Source organism: Podarcis bocagei (genome assembly GCF_964188305.1).
Source record: "Podarcis bocagei genome assembly, chromosome: 4".
Classification (NCBI taxonomy): domain Eukaryota; kingdom Metazoa; phylum Chordata; class Lepidosauria; order Squamata; family Lacertidae; genus Podarcis; species Podarcis bocagei.
This window is the reverse complement of record NC_138128.1, coordinates 47,441,131-47,462,374: the sequence shown is the minus strand read 5'-3', so window position 1 is coordinate 47,462,374 and position 21,244 is coordinate 47,441,131. Positions and strand designations below refer to the sequence as shown.

The 21,244-nt window shown below is 42.5% G+C and overlaps 1 protein-coding gene across 11 annotated transcripts in view; it reads left to right on the top strand.

Moving 5' to 3' along the window:
• SH3PXD2A (SH3 and PX domains 2A) overlaps positions 1-21,244 on the top strand; it is a 271,525-nt gene that overhangs the window by 162,689 nt on the left and 87,592 nt on the right. For 7 of the 11 annotated variants that reach the window (XM_081192090.1, XM_081192089.1, XM_081192083.1 and 4 more), the window contains one exon: positions 16,048-16,092. The exons of the other annotated variants lie outside the window; for them this stretch is intronic. In XM_081192090.1, the coding sequence (XP_081048216.1) occupies positions 16,048-16,092 (45 nt within the window). The remainder of the gene's footprint in view (positions 1-16,047; positions 16,093-21,244) is intronic. 11 annotated transcript variants of the gene reach the window in all.

The window sequence follows — 21,244 nt, the reverse complement described above, 5'->3', positions numbered from 1 at the left end:
GAAATGTTTTACAAATACTAAATGCAGAAAAAGCAGGCTTTCTGTGTTGCAGCTTTGCATTGCATTGGAAGCTACCTGAAGACCCATCTAGTTTCATGTTCTTCTTGCTAAGGTAGAATCACTCTAACCTGACCCTCCAGGGATTGTTCATGGTTATTTCTGGAGGAATAGTAATGGTATAACTGAACTTCCAAGCTTAGTTTGTGCATGCATTGCCCATTCCCTCATGTGTATCACCACATTTCTCCATCCCTCCCTGGTCTAGTGCTCCTGAAGGGGTTCCTGTACCTTTAGCTGTATCTAAGGGGTGTTGTTTTAGAGTAAATGCAGCTTATTGTGCCAGTGTGAAAAAACCTGCAGCTGCTAAAATGTCATCTTGCATACTACTATAAAAAGGCACAGGAACCCTTGCTGTATGTGTTCTGGCCCACCTGCCCTCACATGGATTCAATCTTGACTCATCATCAGGTTTTCTTAATGGCTGCATTCTTACTAGCTGTTAGGGAAATTGCTGTGTGAGTGAGAGATTCATCATGCACAGATACCCTAAGATTAGGTTCTCTATAATCTTTATTGGCCTAAATTTCTAACTAGTAAGTTCTCCTAATCAGTCAAAAGTATAAATACAAGTTATACTCTGCTGTGTGCACTATGCAGTGCAGACATGGCTCAGAAATCAAAGTCAGGGCCAGCTCTACCATCAGGCAGAGGAAGGCAGTCCCTTCAGGTGACGAATTCCTCCTGAACCTCTGGGCACTCCCTTCCCTTGGAGATCAGAGCTGTGTGTGCTATGTAGCTTGTCATGTACTCCCTGAACTAACCTGTTGTCCTCAGGTGCAGTGGATGATGTTATCTTGCTGCAGCTATTAAAGCAAAATTCCAGCTGCCAATCGAGGTGGTTTCTGTACATGGAAAGTGGAAGTGCTGTCTTGTCCTTTACCTCAGGCAGCAAAATGTATTGTGCAGGGCTGAATAAAAGTGCAGCTGTGGGGTCAGATGGGAGAATAGGTTCACAATGAAATCCTGTTAATGCCTACTCAGGAGGGAGCCTCATTAAATTAAATGAGACTTAGTCCCAAGTAGCAATATCCAGATGTTTTGGAGTACAACTGCCCTCAGCACCAGCTGGCAACATCAATGGTCAGGGATGACTTTATATATTTGTTTATTTTTTCTACTTCTAGCCCTCTCTTCACTGAATGGTCTCGGGACAGGCCATATAAAAATAGTACAATTAATTGAAAACCACAAGTTAAAGCTGCAGAACTAAACAAAATAATGAGAACAGCGAAACAGGTGTGCAGCAAGACAGCACAAGGGAAAACATCCACTGTCTTAAAATCTTGGGTAAAGAGGGGGATCTTGACCTGATGCTGAAAACTATACAAGATGCACCTCAGAGGAGATAGCATTTTACAACCTGGGAACCACCATGCGCCACCAGCCCACAAACCACACAAGGAGATGGTACTGCCAGCAGCGCCCTCCCATCAGTCCAGGCAGGTGGATATGGGAGGAGGAGTCTTCAGATATTTGGGGCCCAAGTCACTTAGGATTTTGAATGCCAAAATCAACAATTTAAACTGGGCTTGGTAGTGAATTGGTACCAGAGCAGTTGCTTTAAGACCAGTATATTCTGAGTCCAGCTAGAAATGCCCACTTCTGCTTTATTCCTGCATTCTGCACAAGTTGCAGCTTCCAGACTGTCTTCAAGGGCAGCCCTGTGTAGAGTGCATGGCAATAGTCCAATCTGGAAGTTACCAGAGCATGGATCACTGTGGCGAAGCTACATCTGTCAAAAGGGTAGTAGCTGCTGAACAGCTAGAAACAGGCACTCCTAGTCAACAAGGCCACCTGGACCTTAAGCAACAGTGATGGATCAAGGAGTAGCCCCATGCTGTGGAACAGTTTTCCCCCCAGGGGAGTTAATTCAGAGGGCACCATGTTGGCTATCCCAGGAAGAATTTGACCACAATACAGTGGTACCTCGGGTTACATATGCTTCAGATTACATGTGCTTCAGGTTACAAACTCCGCTAACACAGAAATAGTACCTCAGGTTAAGAACTTTGCTTCAGGATGAAAACAGAAATCGTGCTCTGGTGGCACGGCGGCTGCAGGAGGCCCCATTAGCTAAAGTGGTGTTTCAGGTTAAGAACAGTTTCAGGTTAAGAACAGACCTCCGGAACGAATTAAGTACTTAACCCGAGGTACCACTGTATCTGTTTAGAAGGTACTTGGGCAGAATACTAGAAAAGACCATTCTCTGTCTTAGATGCTCATGCCAGTCAGTTACTGTGCTAGATGTTTTAATGGTCTGACTTTTTACAAAACTCCCTCCCTCCCTCCCTCCCTCCCTCCCTCCCTCCCTCTGTGTGTGTGTGTGTGTGTGCGTGTGCGCAGGTGTGTGTGCATGCCCGCGCGCATATTAAGGGGGGTATAGAGGTATAGAGACCTCAATTAGAGCCTGGGCAGTAGCTCTTATTTGTCTTTGGGAATGACTTGCCCTAATGCTGTTGTGCTTATCTGGCACGTGACTCTTATTAATTCCATTGATGGGCTAGCTAAGCTGGAATGCTTGATTTTTGCAATTTAACTAAGTGGTATTCTAATGGATAGTTGGCATTTTGTCTATCTCCCCCTCCTCTTTCTTGGAGATCCTGATGATTTGGGGAAAAAAGGCTCCTAGCCTGAAGCATGAAACCCAGAGGTCAATAGCATAAGAAACCATAGCAGTTGTCATTTCATTCATCTTTTATTAACCCTGCTGGGTAGATCAGGCTGAGACTATGACTCGAATGAATGAGCTGCATTTCATGCCTGAGTGTGTAGGTTTGAATCTGTCATTCACAGTCAGACTCAATGCCATATCAGTAAACCATAACAAGGTAAGGCATAGTTCCTTTAATATTTCCCATTAAGAACTATCTCTAGATTAAGTCCAAAACATGTCCAAGTTCTCTTTCTCTCTAAATGTTCAGTTTTCCCAATCCACTATTCTTTGTACTTCTGTTTCTTTCCTCATCTTGCACAAATATTTTTGCTGCTATAGTAAACCATACATTTTTTTACATTTCTGATCTAGCACTTTCCATATATCCCAGTTAAATTCTAAGAGGGTACAGCACCACATCTCAATATAAGTATTGAAAGCTTTCGTGGAACCAGACCTTTCCATCAAATATGCAGCGTTACATTGCCAGCATTCAGCTTTCTCCTCCAGATAAATCGTTTTAATTCTCTATGGCGTCATGTACTATCTTGCTATTACTTTAAAAGATTTCCATTTGGTGAATTATGTCTGTATTGCTCCCACATGGATTCTCATACTACCTCCAGAATATCTTCATTTAAATCTGCAACCCACTTACTTATCACAATATTTATTCTTTGTTATTTATATCTATCAATATATTACGCATATTCTAACTTTGAAAGCGCTTCCTTGTCATTTATCAATCTTCCTGATTTGCTTTTTTTCCCCCGAAGAAAAAGCTACCTGCTCCTTTTTTACAAAATCCTCCAAATTATGCTTCATCTAGTTATAACATAATGGGATTTTGTACAGGCTCTCCCACTGTGACTGGCAAATTATTTTGGCCCCAAGTCCTTGACCATATACTCCACTTTGAGAACAACACTATATCTTCTGGCAAGCTGCCGTCTCTTCTTAGGACTGGGAAAACCCAGAGCAGAACAAGCCGGACCTGCTTCTGTAGATCTGCTTCTTCAAAACAGGCCTTCAAAAAGTTGGCATAAAGAGAAAATGGACTGTTAATGCTTTCAGCTCATACCATTGGAATAATAGTGTCCCTTTCGTTCCCAGAACAGAGGTGGGGCATAGCATTCTGCTATTCATACTTTAAAGATGGTGATTCTGTACCCCCACCCCACAGATAAATGAGAATTAGAGTACAGTGGTACCTTGGTTCCCGAATGGCTTAGTCGTTGAGCAAATTGGCTTCTGAACAACGCAAACCCGGAAGTAAGCGTTCAAGTTTGCGAACATTTTTTGGAAGCCGAATGTCTGACGCAGCTTTCGCTTGAGTACAGGAAGCTCCTGCAGCCAATTGGAAGCCATGCCATGGTTTTCAAATGGTTTCGGGAGTCAAACGGACTCCCAGAACAGATTAAGTTCGAGAACCAAGGTACCACTGTACTGGAGTAAAACATTGATTAAACTCTGCAGTTCTAGTATTGATAATTTTCACTGAGCTTTAAAGCATTGTTTAAAAACTGACTGTGATCTGGCTGCAGATGTTTTATAAAGTAATTATTTTTAATACAAGTGCTTTATAAAAACTGTAGAAAGCCGTTAAATGTGGCATTCCTCCCTTTCTCTCATGTGAAATTATGATGGCTATGACATAAGTGTACAGTGCTGAGTTAATGCTTCAGCTACTAACCATGCAAACTATACACACATGTGAGCTGCATGTGTTGGATTTAATTGCACAATTCAAATTATTTTCAACTCAGAGGCACCCTCTTTTATTTCACTTTTAAAGTGTCTTTATAAATCCTCTTAAAATTAATGGTTCTGTACAGACATCTCATAAATTAGGCCAATTCTTTATCTCTTCCACCTCCGCCCCCCAAACAAAAACCCTCTGCAAAATACCATCTGTGCTTTAGAAACATAGTCTGCTCTGGACATAATCCCAGAGCATTTCTAGTGCTGTAGCTTTGTAGCATGGTGACTCTGTGTGACTGTGCAGTGATAGTATCCTGTCCCACAGTTAGTGTCCAAGAGTTGTTTCCCAGTAAATACAAGAACCTAGAAGTTATCTAATAATTCTTTAACCAACAAAAATGGTTACTCTTGCTGTTACTGGCTCAATACGAGTCTCTTCTTTTCTCTTGCTCTCAGACTGACATTGGTGCAGTTGGGGACAGCTGTGTGTACTCGGAAGCCATCTCATAATTATAGATTATTGTGTGAGACTTGCTTCTAATGTTTGCTCAGTAGGGTGATTGTGTGCAAAGGACAAAGGTCCTCTACTTTGAATTACATTGTAGAAGAGAGAATTTGGCAGCTCCAATTTGTCATGCGTGGGTGGTTAAAAACTACCCACTGAAATTACCTTTCAAAGCTATAATAGTCTTGTCCTTCTCTCTTACCTGGTTTCATTTGGCTAGTTCTGGGATGCCAATGTGGTGCCTTCAGGTGTTGTGGGCTACAGCTCCCATCATCCCTGACCATCGGTTGTGATGGCTGGGCCTGAAGGAAGTTGTCATCAAAAACATCTGGAAGGCATCATTTTGGCTACCTGTCAGCTAAATGTTCAGCTAAATGTTTCAAAGGGAGGACAAAATGAAGCTTACCGGTATACACCCACCCACCCACAGAGAGGCAAGGTTGTACCAGGGAGATGTAATCCAGCATGTCTCTCTCCTGCCCTAAGGCAGGTATGGAGCATCTGTAACCCTCCAGATGGATTGCAACTCCCATCAACACACCCTTAATGTTGATTTGACAAGTATTTTCTGGAGGACCCATCTCAGTGTACACTGAAGCAGGGGAGACATTCCCCAAGAGCAGAGCTGATGTAATTCCCATGGCTCCTGCCAGATCGGATTGTGTATGGACATAAATACAGCAGCTATTGTGTGCAAAGACTTGCTTGTTAAATTTGAAGCATGACACACTGTCTTCTATATACAGCTTAGTGACGTCTCTAGTTTAAATATGTCCATGCACTATGTGTTATGGGGACCATAGGACAGTAGTTTTCAACTTTCTTTAACTCATAACTTGCAGCATGAGATCCTTTATCAGCTCAGACTATTTGTCCATCTAGCTCAGTATTGTGTATTCTGACTGACAGCAGCCCTCCATGTTCTCAGTAAAGATGTTTCTTATTGCCTGTTACTAGTTTCTATTAACTGAAGATGTCAGGGATTGAACCTGGGACCTTCTGTATGCAAACCATGTGTTATGGTCCATTCTCATTTGGGATTTCTTCTCCTCCTAAACAAAAAAGGAAAGAAAATGGTAGTTTCGCTAGTGTGACCTGCCTGTTGGTCTCTTCTTGCTATGTAAAAGCTGGTGCCATGGGGTGTAGTAAAATATTGGGGTTTTCTAAGAGAAAAGTAACATGTTAACATAGTACCTAATTTCTGCCAACGTGCAAGATTTTGGCTTGCAGCAAAGGATGTGACGGCACTCTTTGAAGCTAAGTGTGCTCCCATATTATTCAGGATGTTCAGTGCATTAGCTCTGCCAGGCTGCCATGCACAACTCTTTGCCACCATGGAGGCATGGGCTGCGAGTATGAAAGGTAGAACATACACATGTGCATACAATGGTGCACTTGCCACAGCAGTCAGTTTCTAGTATTCAGAGTCCTACCATAGAATCTGAACTAACCCTTGAACTGGGAGAAGGCTAGGTAGGCTGGACATGCTAACTCAGAGATACTTTAATATGAGGACGTTAAAAAAATATCTCTGACATATTTGAGGTGGTGCAGGGCTATTAGAACTACACCTTGTACTCAGTGGTTCAATCAGTTGTACAGTGGTACCTCGGGTTACATACGCTTCAGGTTACATACGCTTCAGGTTACAGACTCTGCTAACCCAGAAATAATACCTGGGGTTAAGAACTTTGCTTCAGGATGAGAACAGAAATTGCACAGCGGCGGTACAGCAGCAGCGGGAGGCCCGATTAGCTAAAGTGGTACTTCAGGTTAAGAACAGTTTCAGGTTAAGAACGGACCTCTGGAGTGAATTAAGTACGTAACCAGAGGTACCACTGTACCTGCAAGAATAATGCAGAAAATATCCTATCAGGTGTCAAAGGAAAGGGTAAGTCCTATCTTAACTAATTTGTTTTAACTGATTTTAATACTATATTTTTGAATTGTTATCTTTCCTGAGAGTTCAAGGTGAAAGGTTGTTGATGATGATAATGTGTTTTGCTTCTGGACGAAAGCATAGAATTTGCCACCCAGCAGCATATAACATTCTTGCTGCAGTCTGGTAGTTCATCCCCCCCCCCCCGAAACTGAAACCACTGCGATCATCGCTATAAAGAAGTCCCATGAAAAACACCAGGACAGATTAAGAAATAAAACAAATGGATGCTTATTGTTTTGTGAATCTTGCCAAGAAATCTAGATCTCACTTTTCTTTTAAGTGACTAGACTTGCTGGGAGAACTTTTACGAGGATGGGTTTTGTGTTTTTGATATTGATTTGGCATTTGAAGCACCTACTGGAACTATTTTCTTTGGAAATATTTTCCTTGCTATGTGACTTGCTCTGGTCTGGCTTGCTGTGTTTGGAATTCCTAATTTTACAGTATGCCTGATATGACTTCTACAAGGCAACTGGCTGGCATCAGCAAGAGAATTGCCAGTATTTACACTTCCTAAATTTCCACTCGATAATCGACCCAAGCACCTGATGTTGCTATGTTGTGCTTTCCCCCCATAAGGAAAGTTACTTGGAACATTGTTTTCAGTGCTTCCAATCTAGTTCTTGGATGCGAATGTTCAGCTTAATGCTCAACAACTCAGGGTGCTTTCTGATGTGGGGTATATTGTTAGTTTTCCTGACTTATGATGCTTGCGTTCCTTTTTTTTAATGTTCCTTTCACACTGCAGTATCTGTTGTGGTTTGGAACATCAAATTTCATCACACCAGTGGGTGTGGTGTGACACAACACCAAACTTTATTGGACAATGTTGCTACTTTCTTACCCTTTCCACACATGCATACTTCTGTTCCCCATCATTCATTCATGAGAATGGCAGAGAAAGAACTGCATGCTGGTACTTCAAACAGATTTATTTCTGGAATCAGCTGACATGAAAATAAGTGCTAAACTTACACTAGATCTCCATTAGTGCCTTTTATGTTGTGTGAAAGCTGAAATATAATGCAGAGGAAGAGGAGGAGGAGGAGTTTGGATTTGATATCCCGCCTTATCACTACCCGAAGGAGTCTCAAAGCGGCTAACATTCTCCTTTCCCTTCCTCCCCCACAACAAACACACTGTGAGGTGAGTGGGGCTGAGAGACTTCAAAGAAGTGTGACTAGCCCAAGGTCACCCAGCAGCTGTATGTGGAGGAGTGTAGACAGGAACCCAGTTCACCAGATTACGAGTCTACTGCTCTTAACCACTACACCACACTGGCTCTCCAGTAAGCTCCAGTAAGCAGTGCTGGTTTTTCTAGAAAAAGAAGTATCTCAAGTCGCCATTAACATCTCCCTTGTTCTCTTACAATGGCAACGGCACCCACCGGAGAGGTGCTGGGAACTAAGTTCTGGCTGGAAGAAAAGCCCTGACAGTAAGGGAAATGTTGGGGGTGAGGGGAGAGAATAAACGGCTGTGTGGATGCAGCTCCTTTCTCCTAGTGTTGATATATTTATATTTATGGAACATCTGCATTGGGCTATTTTAACCCCCGTCCCCGCCAGACTCACAAGAAATGCTGCAATCTCTTCTGCTTATGCAGTATAGAAAACTTGTTTGGATAATACCCTTCACCCAAACTCATGTCTACATACACCAGGAGCTTAGGACAACAGTATGATCTGTTAAATGTTGAGGGCCATTTGGTGATGCTCATGATAAGCCATGGTTTTATCATGACATGCACAAGCTGCAGTGAGTGTTGGGTTTGTGTGCTCTCCTCATGTGGCTGTCAGGAGGGCTTTGGAGGGCTTTTTATTTGGTTTTTAGTAAGCAACAGTTTCCTGTTTTGTTTAAAGACTACCTATTCTCAGTTCTCAAAACGAGCCAGCTTCAAGATATGAAGCTGGCTTGTTTATCCATATTGTTGTAGAACAGGGTACCCAGTGTTGTGCCTCCCTTGATGTTACAGACTCCAGCCCCCTCTCCCAGCATGGCCAATGGTCAAGGATGATAGGAGTTACAGGCCTCAACATCTAGAGGGTACCACATTGGTGTAAAGCCACAATCCTGGGTTTAGGAAGCCATGGCTTAATAATGGTTTTTGAAATCTTCCTTCTAGACAGGGTGTTGGGGGGGGGGCAGACATACAAATCTGAGGCTTGTGCTTATCACAATAAATCATAGTGCCACAAGTGATCTAATAAATAATATTGAATAATTAAAGCTTCCTGTGAAAGGACCCACTCACAGAAGAGGCTGCCTCTTTGCATGATTCACTGCTCTGGCTTGAGTGGGGAGGTAATTCTGCTACATCTCTGGTTAAGGTGTGCTTCGATCTTTTCGTCACTCCTCATCAGCAATTGAGTTAAATAATTGCATTTCCCCAATTCACAGTTCTCTATGAGCTGGTTTTGAAATGCATAAAGTTTTTAAAACATTGCCTGGCAGCAATGTGCACTCCTGAAAATGGACATCAGTTTTTGGAAAAGCATTTTTCAGAAAAGCATCAGCAGGCATTCACTTTTCCCCCCTCTCCCAGAGCAGGTCTGTTTGTTTTTATTACTATGCAGGAGGTGTGAGCCAAGTTGGAATTCTTGAATAAAAAAATCAAGCTTTTTATTGGGTGGTTGCAAGTAGTGAGCTATTTATGATTTGAGATGAGGGAGATTGGACCTTCGCTGCTTCTGATGCAGCAGATTTACCTGCCCTTGGAAGAAGAGTGCCAAGCAGAGTGTGCAGAAACTGAAGGAATGGGCTCCTTCCTACACACCAAATGCAAGCTTGAAGGACTTGGTGTGCCAACGCCAGGTTTAATTTGGAAAAAGTGTGCTTCAGCTATTGGAAGTTTGGGAAACAATGTAGTACATGATAAGGTCTCTCACTGCAGCTGTTTGGACTGAAGGAAGCAAATGTGTGCCTATTTAAAAATAAGTTAAGAACCTGGGTTTTCTTGCAGTAATGATCAATACTCCTCCATCAGGACTCTATAGCCCTTGCGAATGCATCTAATCAGCTAAGTGATACTGTCTGGTTGGGAGCCAGAGCTCCCTCCCCATCTTTGGCAGGAACTCAACTCTTGCCCAAATTCCTGCCATTTCCTCCTTGCTTGCATAGCTGTAAATGTTATTGATGGCAATGAAGTTATCCAGACTCTCTTTAGAAGCCAGCTGCACTGCTTTGGACCCTAAAATAGCAGTATTATAACCTCCTTCGGATCTCCATGCATGCTGTCTTAATATAGCAACCATATGGGAAGGGGGTAGGGGGTGCAATCTGTCTGGACTCCCTGAAGTCAGAAGCTTCCCCCTGGACCTAAAGTGCCCAGACAAAACAAAATAATCCTGTAGATTCCTAATGTCTCGAATGAGATCAGGATTCTTTCTTGAGGATTAAGCACAAGGTATATCATGCTGGGGGAAAAATGCAACGACGATAGTTTTTGGGCTCTGTTTCCCAGGGAGAGTTAACTTGTGATGTTGTTTGAAGCCCAATTGTGTAAATGTAGAATTATGCCTTGTTTATTTGGAGCATGTGTGATACCTCTGCTCAGGTTACAGTCTAGAAAAAAATAGCTTTTGGAGCAGGAGAAGGATAGGGCATTACTGAGCTTTTCCCCCTGCCTTGCTTCTCTCCCCCCCCCCTTGAGCTTTCTTGTGCCATATGATCAGTTCTGAAGCACCATTCAATCACATGAAGGCCAGATGTGAGTATTTCGAAACAGTTTGGTCTCTGCTGGCGTGGAGATGATAAATGAGGCAGTTCTGTTTACGTGGCAAATGGAAGCAGCCTCTGATTGGTCCGGGATGGAACAGGGGAGGAGCTGATAACTTACAACAGGCGAACAACAAGCGAAAGTCTCAAAGACAGATTCATTCTGTGTAGAACAATGCAAATGAGGGTTCGGTTTTAAAATGAGAAAGAGGCAAAAGGCTGCCATGGACTAGAGCTCACTTCCTTTGGAGTCACAGGTCTATGCATTTGATAAAGTTGACTGAGCCCATGAAAGCTTAGAAAACCTTTTGCCGTTGATAAGGTGCCACAAGGCTTAAAACACTGGTGTGCCCTGGATTTGTATTTAAAAGGGTAATGTGTAATGTTTGTAGAGAGGGAGCAATACGCCCCTTGGCATAGTTCCAGAAGGAAAGGGGCATCCCAAAGATTAATACAAGGTGGGTTTAACTACACAACATGTGGGATTCCCTGTTACTGGTGGAAGTGATACAGATAAAACGAGAAGGATTTCCAGGCAGCCTGGTTTTGAAGATCAATAAATGTGCAGTTGCTTTATTTTGTTAATTTATATCCTGCCCTTAATAGCAAGCACTATTGGGATTTAAATACAATAAAATCACTCAATAAAATGATCTCAACCTGAATTGCTTCATCCCCTTCTTATAACACAGAGGTGGTCTTTGGGGGAAGAAGGATTTTCTGCACGCACCAAAAACTGAACAGTGTCTTCCAAGGGAAGAGCATTGCACAGAGAAGCCCCTTTCCTAACATAAAGCATCTCAGGCTTCCCTCCCTGATGGAGTGACAAAAAGTCCCTACCTGGCAGATCCTGCAGCCTAGGTAGAACAATGCAAAGAGAGGCACTCCAGTGGCTTCATAATGGCGTTAAGCATAGGGGACAATATGAAACCCTGCAGAACTCCACAGCGTATTTTTCACGGGACCAAAGAGCAGCCCTGCCCCTTACTGCCAGTCTCTGAACACTGTCCTGCAGATAGACCAGGGGTCAGCAAGGTTTACCCTGCCCTCGCCGGTTCACTCCAGCAGAGATCACTCCATGGGCTAGATCGCGCATGTGCGTGAGCGCGCGTGCCCACAATGGCAGGCATCTTCATCGACGCGATTTTCGGTGCCGCAGAAGTGAGTCCCTGCGCCACGCTGCACCGGTTTAGTGCAGTGTGCGGGGACTCGCCGAGCATGCGGCTTGGTTGGGGGGCGGCTCGTGGGCCAATTAAATGACTCCCGTGGGCCGCAGGTTGCTGGCCCCTGAGATAGACACACTGCTTCTGCTCCTAACTTCCAACCCACAGAGCCAGTCCAAGAGGATATGTGGTTAATGATATCAAAAGCTGCTGAGAGATCTAGGAGAACTAACAGGGTTGCATTCCTCCTTTGCCTCTCCCAGCACAGGTCACGTGGCTAAGGCTCCTTAAGTGCCAAAGCCAAACCCTAAAGCCAGATTGAAATGGAGCCAGAAAAATAACTTTTTCCAAGCACTTCTGGACACTCACCACCATTTTGAGCAACTTGCCCCAAAAGGGGGTATTTGCCTCTGGGTGGCAGTTGTATACCACTAGTTTCATGGGTGGCTAATTGAGGGGCGGGACCCCTAACTGCTTCAGGGCAGCAGGAACTACTCCCTCACATGATAAGCATTTTCTACCACCTGGACCCACTGCCTGCCTTCCCTAGCCATCCCTTGCAAGTCTGAGTATACACATGATAAGTTGAACACCTTGAAGTGGCTTATCCATGTAATTAAACTGCAAGCCAGGCAACTTACACTAGAAATCCCTTGCAGAAAGTTTTTGTTAAATGTACATGCATGCACTGTGTTGGACTGTTCAAAGCAAAAATGCACTAGAGCAGTTTTATGGATCACTTTGTATTTATTTAAACCATTTTTATCCTGCCTTTCAGTCAGAAAGGCACCCAGGGTGGCTTATATGAGATCCATAACAAGCAAGAATCCTGTAGCCTCCTGATGCTGTTGCATTTCAGCTTCTACCAGCCGAAGACAGCATGGCCAATGGCCAGGGAGGATGGTAGTTGAGTTCAACAATGCCTGGAGGGCCACAGGTTCCCAATCCCTACTGCAGTGTCTGCCCCTCCTTTGTCACAATGGGGCTCAATGGTTATACGCAATAGTATTGTTGGTGATGGGAGGGGGGAGGTTGTAGAGGCTGGGACCAATTAGAATATAAATGTCGTGCAGTTTTTAATCTTTTTAGAAAACCCTTAAAAGTAATGCTAAGCAGATGTTCAGAACAAAAAAAATGCTAGCTGTCTTCCCTTTCAGAAGCACTCTCATCTTTGTCTAGCTGCTGTCAGACACAGGGAGCTCTGGTGTTCTTCCTATATGTACATATATCTTTTTTATTTGGAAATCTACAATATAGCTTGCCAGTTGCTTGCATGCTTCTACATTCCCTGCCGCCTGTGCTCTGCTTTGGCTCAACTGCTGTTGACAAGTGTGTGTGTGTGTGTGTGTGTGTGTGTGTGTGTGTGTGTGTAGGGGGGGAAATGCTTCTTTTAAAAATTTACAACCAATTAGCATTCAGGGCAATCTGATTAAATGGCAATTGTGTAAATAGCTTGGTTGCACTTCAGCTGCTCCTTCAAAAAAACCAGTCATGGATAGAAATCTCACCACCCCCCTCACCAAGTAGGTCAGTTGCATACTATTTTAAAAACTGTATCTTGTGCCACTGCGGGAGCATATGGTTCCAATAGAACCATAAGCTCTCTGCATTTTCTTATTCCAGATATTTTTCATCATTGCCTGTTTTTTGGCTCTTTCAATATTGGTTTGGCATGGTCAGTGCAAACTCTGTTTGGGGTAGTTGGGGAGTTCTGGAGTATTTTCCCTGGATGGAATTATTCTGTGGCTTTATTTCATTATACTGTCACCTCTGTTTCTCTTTATCCAGAGAAACCTCAATAGCTAGACACACTATGTACGTATTTGGTTTAGTGTTTTTAAACTTGCCATGTGTGAGCTCCTTCTAATGCATGAACTCCTTTTAAAATAAAAGCCTCATGGCAAAGGGTTAGCCAGGCCTCAGTTTCTGGAACATCTAAAATAACAATGTCTTTGAGCATACTGAACATGTGCAGAGTGCTCCCCCCCCCCGTGCCAGTAAGTAACCAGAGTCAACCCTTGTACACTTGGTTAAGATTTTCAGAATGGAACAATACCTTCTCTCCCAGAGACAGAAGCTCATTCAAGAATGTGTGGCTTAATTTTCCATTTTACAGATGAATGAACTGAGGTACAGGGTTTTGCTACCAACCTAGTGTGATTTACAAGTAACATTTTTACTGTTTCATGTGATGGCCTTGCAGGTGCATGCTGGGTATATTTGGACACTGCCCTGGATCTGCACTAGCTTCCATTCTGGAAGAACTCAAAGTCAGGCAGGTCAGATAATACTTGAGAGTCTTATTTATTTTGGTCCCAAATGGTAGGTGTAAAGCTTGGCTTACAATTCAAATCTTTTAAACTTCAGTTCCATCCAAAAGGTACTGAAAACAGAGGTTTGGTGATATTAATGAATGTTTAGCTGATCACCTGCTTATTGACCAACTTAAAAATACATTTTAAAATTGGTTAATAAACCAACAGCTCTAGTCTTGGCTCAGGATAGAGTGGATTGAAATGAGGCGCTAAATTCACAGGGTGACCTCCAGTCTGTGTTTGTTCTGAAGCACTCTAATCATACCTTTGCCTTAAGAACAATGTCAGTGTCTATCTGGTTGGCTTCAGTCCATACAGGACCCTGCTTAGCTTTGCAAATCCAGTTTTATTGCTGCACCACATACTCAGAGGGTCTTGTGGACAATGGTGCAGCTAAGTAATTTTAGATCCTGGACTCAGTGGTGTTGAGCCATTGGATGGGAGAATTAGATTGTCATGGCATCAGTTGTGAAGCACACAATTAACATTTCTCTTCCTCCTCCTCACTTGCTGTTCCATGCTTTACAACTGCTTCTACATTTCTGATAGAACAAGTATGGGGGACTTCCAGCTCTTTGGGCAGATTAGGCCCATCAGCACCCTGCCCTCACAGTGGCCAACTAGATGCCCATGGGAAGCCCACAAGCAGGACTCAGGTCCTGTGCAACAGTGCTCTTTCGTCCTGCAGTTTCCAGCAACTAGTGTTTGGGGATGTACTGCCAATGATGTTGTCATCATGGCCAATAGCTATTATCCTCCACAAATTTGTCAAATTCCCTTTTAAAGTTATCCAGGTTGGTGTCCATCATGGCCTTCCATGAGAGTGAATTCCATAGTTTTAACTATGCGCCATGTGAAGAATTGCTTTTTAAAAATATGTCCTAAAACATTCACCTTCATTGGATGTCCATAAGTTCTAGTGTTAAGAGAGAGGTTTTTCTCCTTCTCTCGTATCTACTTTCTCCATGCCATGTGTAATTTTATAAACTCCCATCAGGTAACTGTTTTCTCTAAACTAGAAGTCCCAAATGCTGCAACCTTTCCTCATGGGGAGTTGCTCCGCCCCCTTGATCATTTTGGTTTCCCTTTTCTGAGCTTTTTCCAGTTCTGCAATATTCTTTTTCAGGAGAGGGGACCAGAATTGTGCACAGTATTCCAAACAAATGCAGTAGCAGAGTGCGCTGCCGATTGTTCCTCTGCAAGCAGGGCTTACGTTTGGCACCTTCAACATTTGGCACCAAATGCAAGCCCTACTGGGATCTGTTCCACTGATATACAGCAACCACAGTCAGACTATATAAACATCATAGCATAATCATCACTACTGGAATAAAATGAAGTTTGCTTCTATTTCCCTGATTTACTTGGCTATATGCAACATTGTGTTGTGTAAAAGAATAATGCATTTTTTATTAAAATAATAATGATTATTTGTGCCATGTACATGCCATGTAGTCCGTGTTTAAAAACAGAATGTTTTTAAAATAAGAAATAAAATAAGAAAGCATCATCCCATGGCCAGGTGCTGCTGATACAGAGCCTTTTTTTGCACAGCCCCTCACCCAGGATGTTCATTTAGGACCCTCCTGTAAATGTAGGCCCTGAGGTGCCTTAGGTGCATCATTTCTGTGAATCATTCCTACGTCAACAACTTCCCACTTGTTCGTATTATGCTTGTTAAAATTACTAATAAGTTATTCAAAAACAAAGCAAAACCTTTCTTATTTAGACCAAAGTTACACAATCCCCTGCCTATATCTGTCACTAATGAAACTCTACCACAGGGATAACTTTGTGCCTTCTTATGCTCTTCTTTTAGCAACCTCCTTGGTTGTTTCCTTGCTGTGAGCTTTATGGAAATAGTTTCTCTGTGTGCACATTAAAAAAAAAGCTGTTCAGTATTTGCTGGTCCATAAAACTGCTTCTCTGTATTTCTAATGCCTCTTCTTCTGCTTTTCTTATTTCTCTGCTGCTTCTTTTCTTGGACTTTGAAGTCTGGATGTCCAGCTTATCTGATTCTCCAAAGAAGGTTATTGCAGGTACTATATTGTTTTTATATACAAATTTGTGCTTGCTGTCTCTGGTACCCTGGATGTCAATTAAGAATCTCTAGAATGGGGGATGGGGAGAGAATGGCAGGCTATAGGCAGATAAGTGGCATGGGATCCCTACTCAGGGATAGATTGGGATAGACCTTTGACTAACTATATGGATCAACCGTTTGGCCACTAATCTAGATGGCTTTAAAATAATTGGACAAGTTCATGGAGAGGGCTACTGAAGTCTATGAGCCGTGATGGCTATGCTCTCCATCCACAGTTGGAGGCAGTAAAGCTTCTGAATACTAATTGCTGAAAACCACACAAGGGAAAAGTGCTTTTGTGCTCAGATTACGCTTGCAGGTTTCCCACAGGCATCTGGTTCAGCACTGTGAGAAAAGGATGCTGGACTAGATTGGCCATTGGCAGTGCCTCCCCCCCCCCCCGGGTGTATTCCAGGGTACACAGTGCCAGCACCTCTTTTTGTTGTTAAAAAGTGTGGCACTTACCTTAACAACTTCATGGTTATTTTCCTAGGAAAAAAGCATTGGCCATTGGCCTGATCTAGTAGGCTCTTCTTAAGCCTGTATGTCTACTGACTGGCAGCAGCTCTCCAGGGTTACATACAGGGGTCATTCCCAGCCTGCCCTTGAGGTGCCAGTGATTCAGCATTGAACCTTCTGCAAACTCAACCACTGAGAAGTGGCCTTTGCCCAAGATATAAATAAGTTTCTGTATGAAGTTCCTGGTCTTCTAAACTACTTAAACATACAACCTTAACTTCAAGATGATCAGCTCTACCTTCAGCTCCTATATTGCAGATCCTCCACTGGCTTATTTACTTGCTTCAGTGTTCCAGAATTAATGCTGTTTGCAGCCTCCTATACCAGTTGTACAGTTTTGCTGTATACCAAGAAAACCGACCAACTATTCTTTGAGCCTTTCCAATTATTTCAGCAAGTTTCATTTTAAAGTTATGCCTTATTTCATGTTCTATTCCTTTTAACTTGTCCCTTTGTTTTGCTATCTGTTCAGTCCTCACATTTGTGTTTGTCTACAGGCTGGCTAGCACAAGCCTTGTCAATCCATTATTTTCTCAATCTGCATTTGGCATTTTACTTGTCTGTTGTATCCATTCATGCACTAAGCTTCCCATCTTGTCTCTTTGTCTCCTCTGACATATTCTCAGATTTCTTTCTCTACCTCCCTTTTTCTTCTTTCCCCATCATTCTCCCACCCCCTCTCCCTCTCAATTCTTTAGGTGAAAGGTGATTTCTATCTTCCATCATACTCTTGAGTATTTGGATTTTACTATGTCAGTTGTTAGTTTTTAAGAAATGGTATTGTGATCCACTGTAATGCTGTCTCTTGATATTCTTCTGTGTTTTGCAATAATTCTCCTCAAGAGACCTGTATGAAGACAAAGAAGCATTAAAAGCAATTCTGTAAATATATAATACAAAATTAAAGTGGACCAAGGGTATTAATCATTCCTCAGGCCTTTAAGGGTCATTTTAAAGAGTACCCATCTAATGACAATTGCATTTGATGATGTCCCACATGGATACACCTGAGAAGTCAATTACAGTAAATGTGATATGTTTCTTTAAAAAATTACAAATGGGACCTAGTTTGCAAATTATACTGCACAAATCCTAGCAGTGTTGACATAACCTATTTCATAATGTCCTGAACAAAATTTCCCTAATCCACTGCACATTTCCCAAGAAAAAAGTGTTAAAGCGATTTCACAATCCCTAAGTTAGTTCTGCAGCATGGTGCAACTATATAAATAATATTCACCATATCCACAATACGATGACAAATCTCTTGAATCTCCTCCCCCCCATTTAGTTATTCTGCTTTTCCTCAGTAAACTGTATCCAAATCAGCTTACAATAAACATTAAGACAGTATCTTTTTACAAATTTATCATGCAACTGCTTTTGGAATACAGTACTGTACACAGTTCTTCTATAATCTCCAAAAAAGAGATTATTGAGCTTGAAAATGTGCAGAAGAAAGTGCTTGGGGCTGGGGGCAGAGACAACTCCCCTTTGAGATAGTTACTGTAATGGGGAGGCTTCTTGGTTAAGGGAGGGGAGGGAGGTAAGGGTCTGGAGATTATAAAGGTTTGTACAATTGTGCACTATGTGAAGAAAGTGGATAGACAGATGTTTGCCTCTCTTATAATACTAGCCGTCAGGGTCCTCCAATGAAGTTACATGTTGGGAGGTTCAGGAGGAAAGACAAAAGCAAGTCCTTGATGCGGCAGATAGTCAATGGAATTCCCTACCACAAGATATAGTAATGCCCACCAACTTGGATTTCTTTAAAAGGGGATTAGACAAATTCATGGAGGCTATCCATGGCTAACGGTCATGTTAACTGTATACTGCCTGTATGCCTCTTAATATCTTGTAAAGGTAGACCACTTGCAAAGGTAGGTACTCTCAGGTGACCAGCAAGCTCAGGAGCAACAGCATTTAGGGTGTGGCATTTGGTGCTTCCTTCCTGATGAACCAATTTTTAAAGGCCTGTGTGGAGCTGACTTGCCTACCGAGTGATTCGTTTACTTATGAGAGTACTTATAAAGTGCCATCCCATAAGAAAAATATAATGATGGTGTACAATGAGGGATGGGAGCTTGGGGTGGAATAAAATAGAAGCCTCAATCTGAAGCTTTCATGCTAGGTCCTGAGAAGCCAAGGAATGCAGCTGTATCTGGCCACCTGCCCACAGTTTCTTCTTATTTCAAGAAACGGGGGCTACCTGGAGAATACAGAGAGGTTATGAGCATCAGGGTGGGTGGACTAGAGTGTGGACAGAACTGAGCATATTTTAATTTTAAAAGGGAACAGGGCCTTTTTAAAAAGTTTGGAAACCACTGTCTATGAAAACTGTAGAGGGCTAATACAGAGGCTAAGACTTGCTCATTAGTATTATGACACATCTGGCCTCCTGACCATGGCCACTTTTCAACTCTCTCTCTCTCTCTCTCTCTCTCTCTCTCTCTCTCTCTCTCTCTCTCTCTCTTTCTCTCTCTGATGTTTCTAGTTCTCATTTTTGTTGAGACTTGACAGTGTGTGAGGGCTTTTGTTTGCTTAATCTTCCAGAAAACTTGCCGTTTTCTTGGAATTATTTCATAACTTCCCATTGCTAGCTGCTTTTTCATTTATGTGTGTGTGGCCTGTGGGGTTGTGGTGGTACTTAGAGATGGACTAAGAGTATAGTCATAGTCTGACTGAAAGTAGGGAAGCTTCAACATCTCCTCATTTGGCTCGAAAATCAGCCATGATTTGTGAGTTTTTCTTCAATGTACTTGCAGAAGCTTGAGAGTTGAAGGATACTCACAAAATCCTGATGTGACTAACAAAAATCCATGGAGACATAATGTTCTTCACGCACTTCAAAAGAAATTTTAAAATACTGAATGCCTGCCAGTGGCTTGGGTATATGTGTGGTAAAAAGCAAGCTATGCTGAAGACCCTCTTGTCCCATCAGTCTACATAGGTGGGTTGACCTTGGGCTTGCTTCAGCTGTTTCTGTAGCCACAGACCTTGCAGCTCAAGGTCATGGGTGCAAACAGCAACGTTGGCACTAATTACTTTGAGCTACAAAAAAACCTAGTAAGCACAGCCTTGAGGAAATGGGATTTGGGTGGGTGAAGCTGCCAACAGAATTGAAGCAAGGGGCCTGCCAGAGGTGGATTGTGCTTGAAGTCATTTGAGCAGGGGTGCTTTAATATTCTTCAAATACTCATTACTTCCCTAATTGCAGTTTATCCACCCATGCTTTTTCATTATTCACACATGTCAGGTGCTGGCACGACACAAAATAGAATTGCTTTTGCAGAAGTAGGATGTTCTGTGCCATCTGAGCTATTGATTGCTTTCCATTATAAAAGAGAGCATTGCTACATGTTGACCACCTTGGTTACCGTTGATAACCTTCCTCCGCACGTGCTTTTATAATGTGGCATTATGCCTCAACACCACCTTTGATACTGTTTTGAATGGTGTCTCATTTGAAGGGTAAAAGTGACAGCCTTCCTCACTCACCAGCTGCAGCTTCAAGCCAGCTGTGTTGATGAAGAGTCCTGATATTGCTGACACCCAGTTCTCATTGTGTGGAGCTTTCAAAAGCAGGAATGTTGATAACAAACTTACTTCAAATTGTCTTTGTGTGCTTGTGCTTTTAGACTTACCATGTTTGAAATATGGTCGACAAACTACTATAAACACCTATCCAATTCTAACCTCTCCTTGGTGACTACATTCTTGGCAGCATTTTTGCTACCCTCACTTCCTTATCATTGTTGGTTTGGCTGTTATGTAGATGGAAAATTTGATACTGTAGAAGAGTTGGAAGTGACTTTTATGTTTATTGAAGTGAAGTTAGTTTGCAGAAAAAGCCATAGAATGAGCCAGTATTCAGAGTTCAGATGACAGTTTGGGATTGCTTGGTGTAGCTCACAAAATGAAAACAGCATATGCCAAGAAAGAGTTCTTGATCAACTTCTTGCACTCATTTGGATACTGCTGATTACCCTGTCACTCACAGATTAACGTTGGGAACTACTACAGTTCACTCAACAGGTTGTTGCTAGTACTGACTTAGAATTTCATACACACCTGCTCTCCTCTAAAGGGACATATAGATAAGGAATAAGGAATAAATTAGGAATTAAGGAATTAATTAGGAATTAATTTTGGCACCATATGGTATATTAGTGTGGTTAACCTTAATTGGTTGATCGATAAATAGTGTCTGCCGTAACAATTGTTTTAGTTATATGACCTTCTTTTTACCTCTCCAGCTTATCAGTATGAGATCTCTGGTTAGGTTAGCATAGTATTATATGCATCATTCCTATGGCACCCAGTTGATGGCTAGAATGCCTATATGCCATTCATGCACATGCATCCCAGATTAATCTGGAAACATTTGAGTTCTAATAAATTAGAGCCTGGCTGATACTAACATGCGATGTTCCAAAGCAATGAAGTGTTGATGGCTAGAATGGCTTCCTGGAGCATGTGCTAACCTTGCCCATTGCATAGCACATACTTTCTCACCCTGAACATAATAAGTTAGGGATTTACAGTTGGCACTAGAGCCTGCTCCTGTGGGTGTACATCTTGCAGGGATC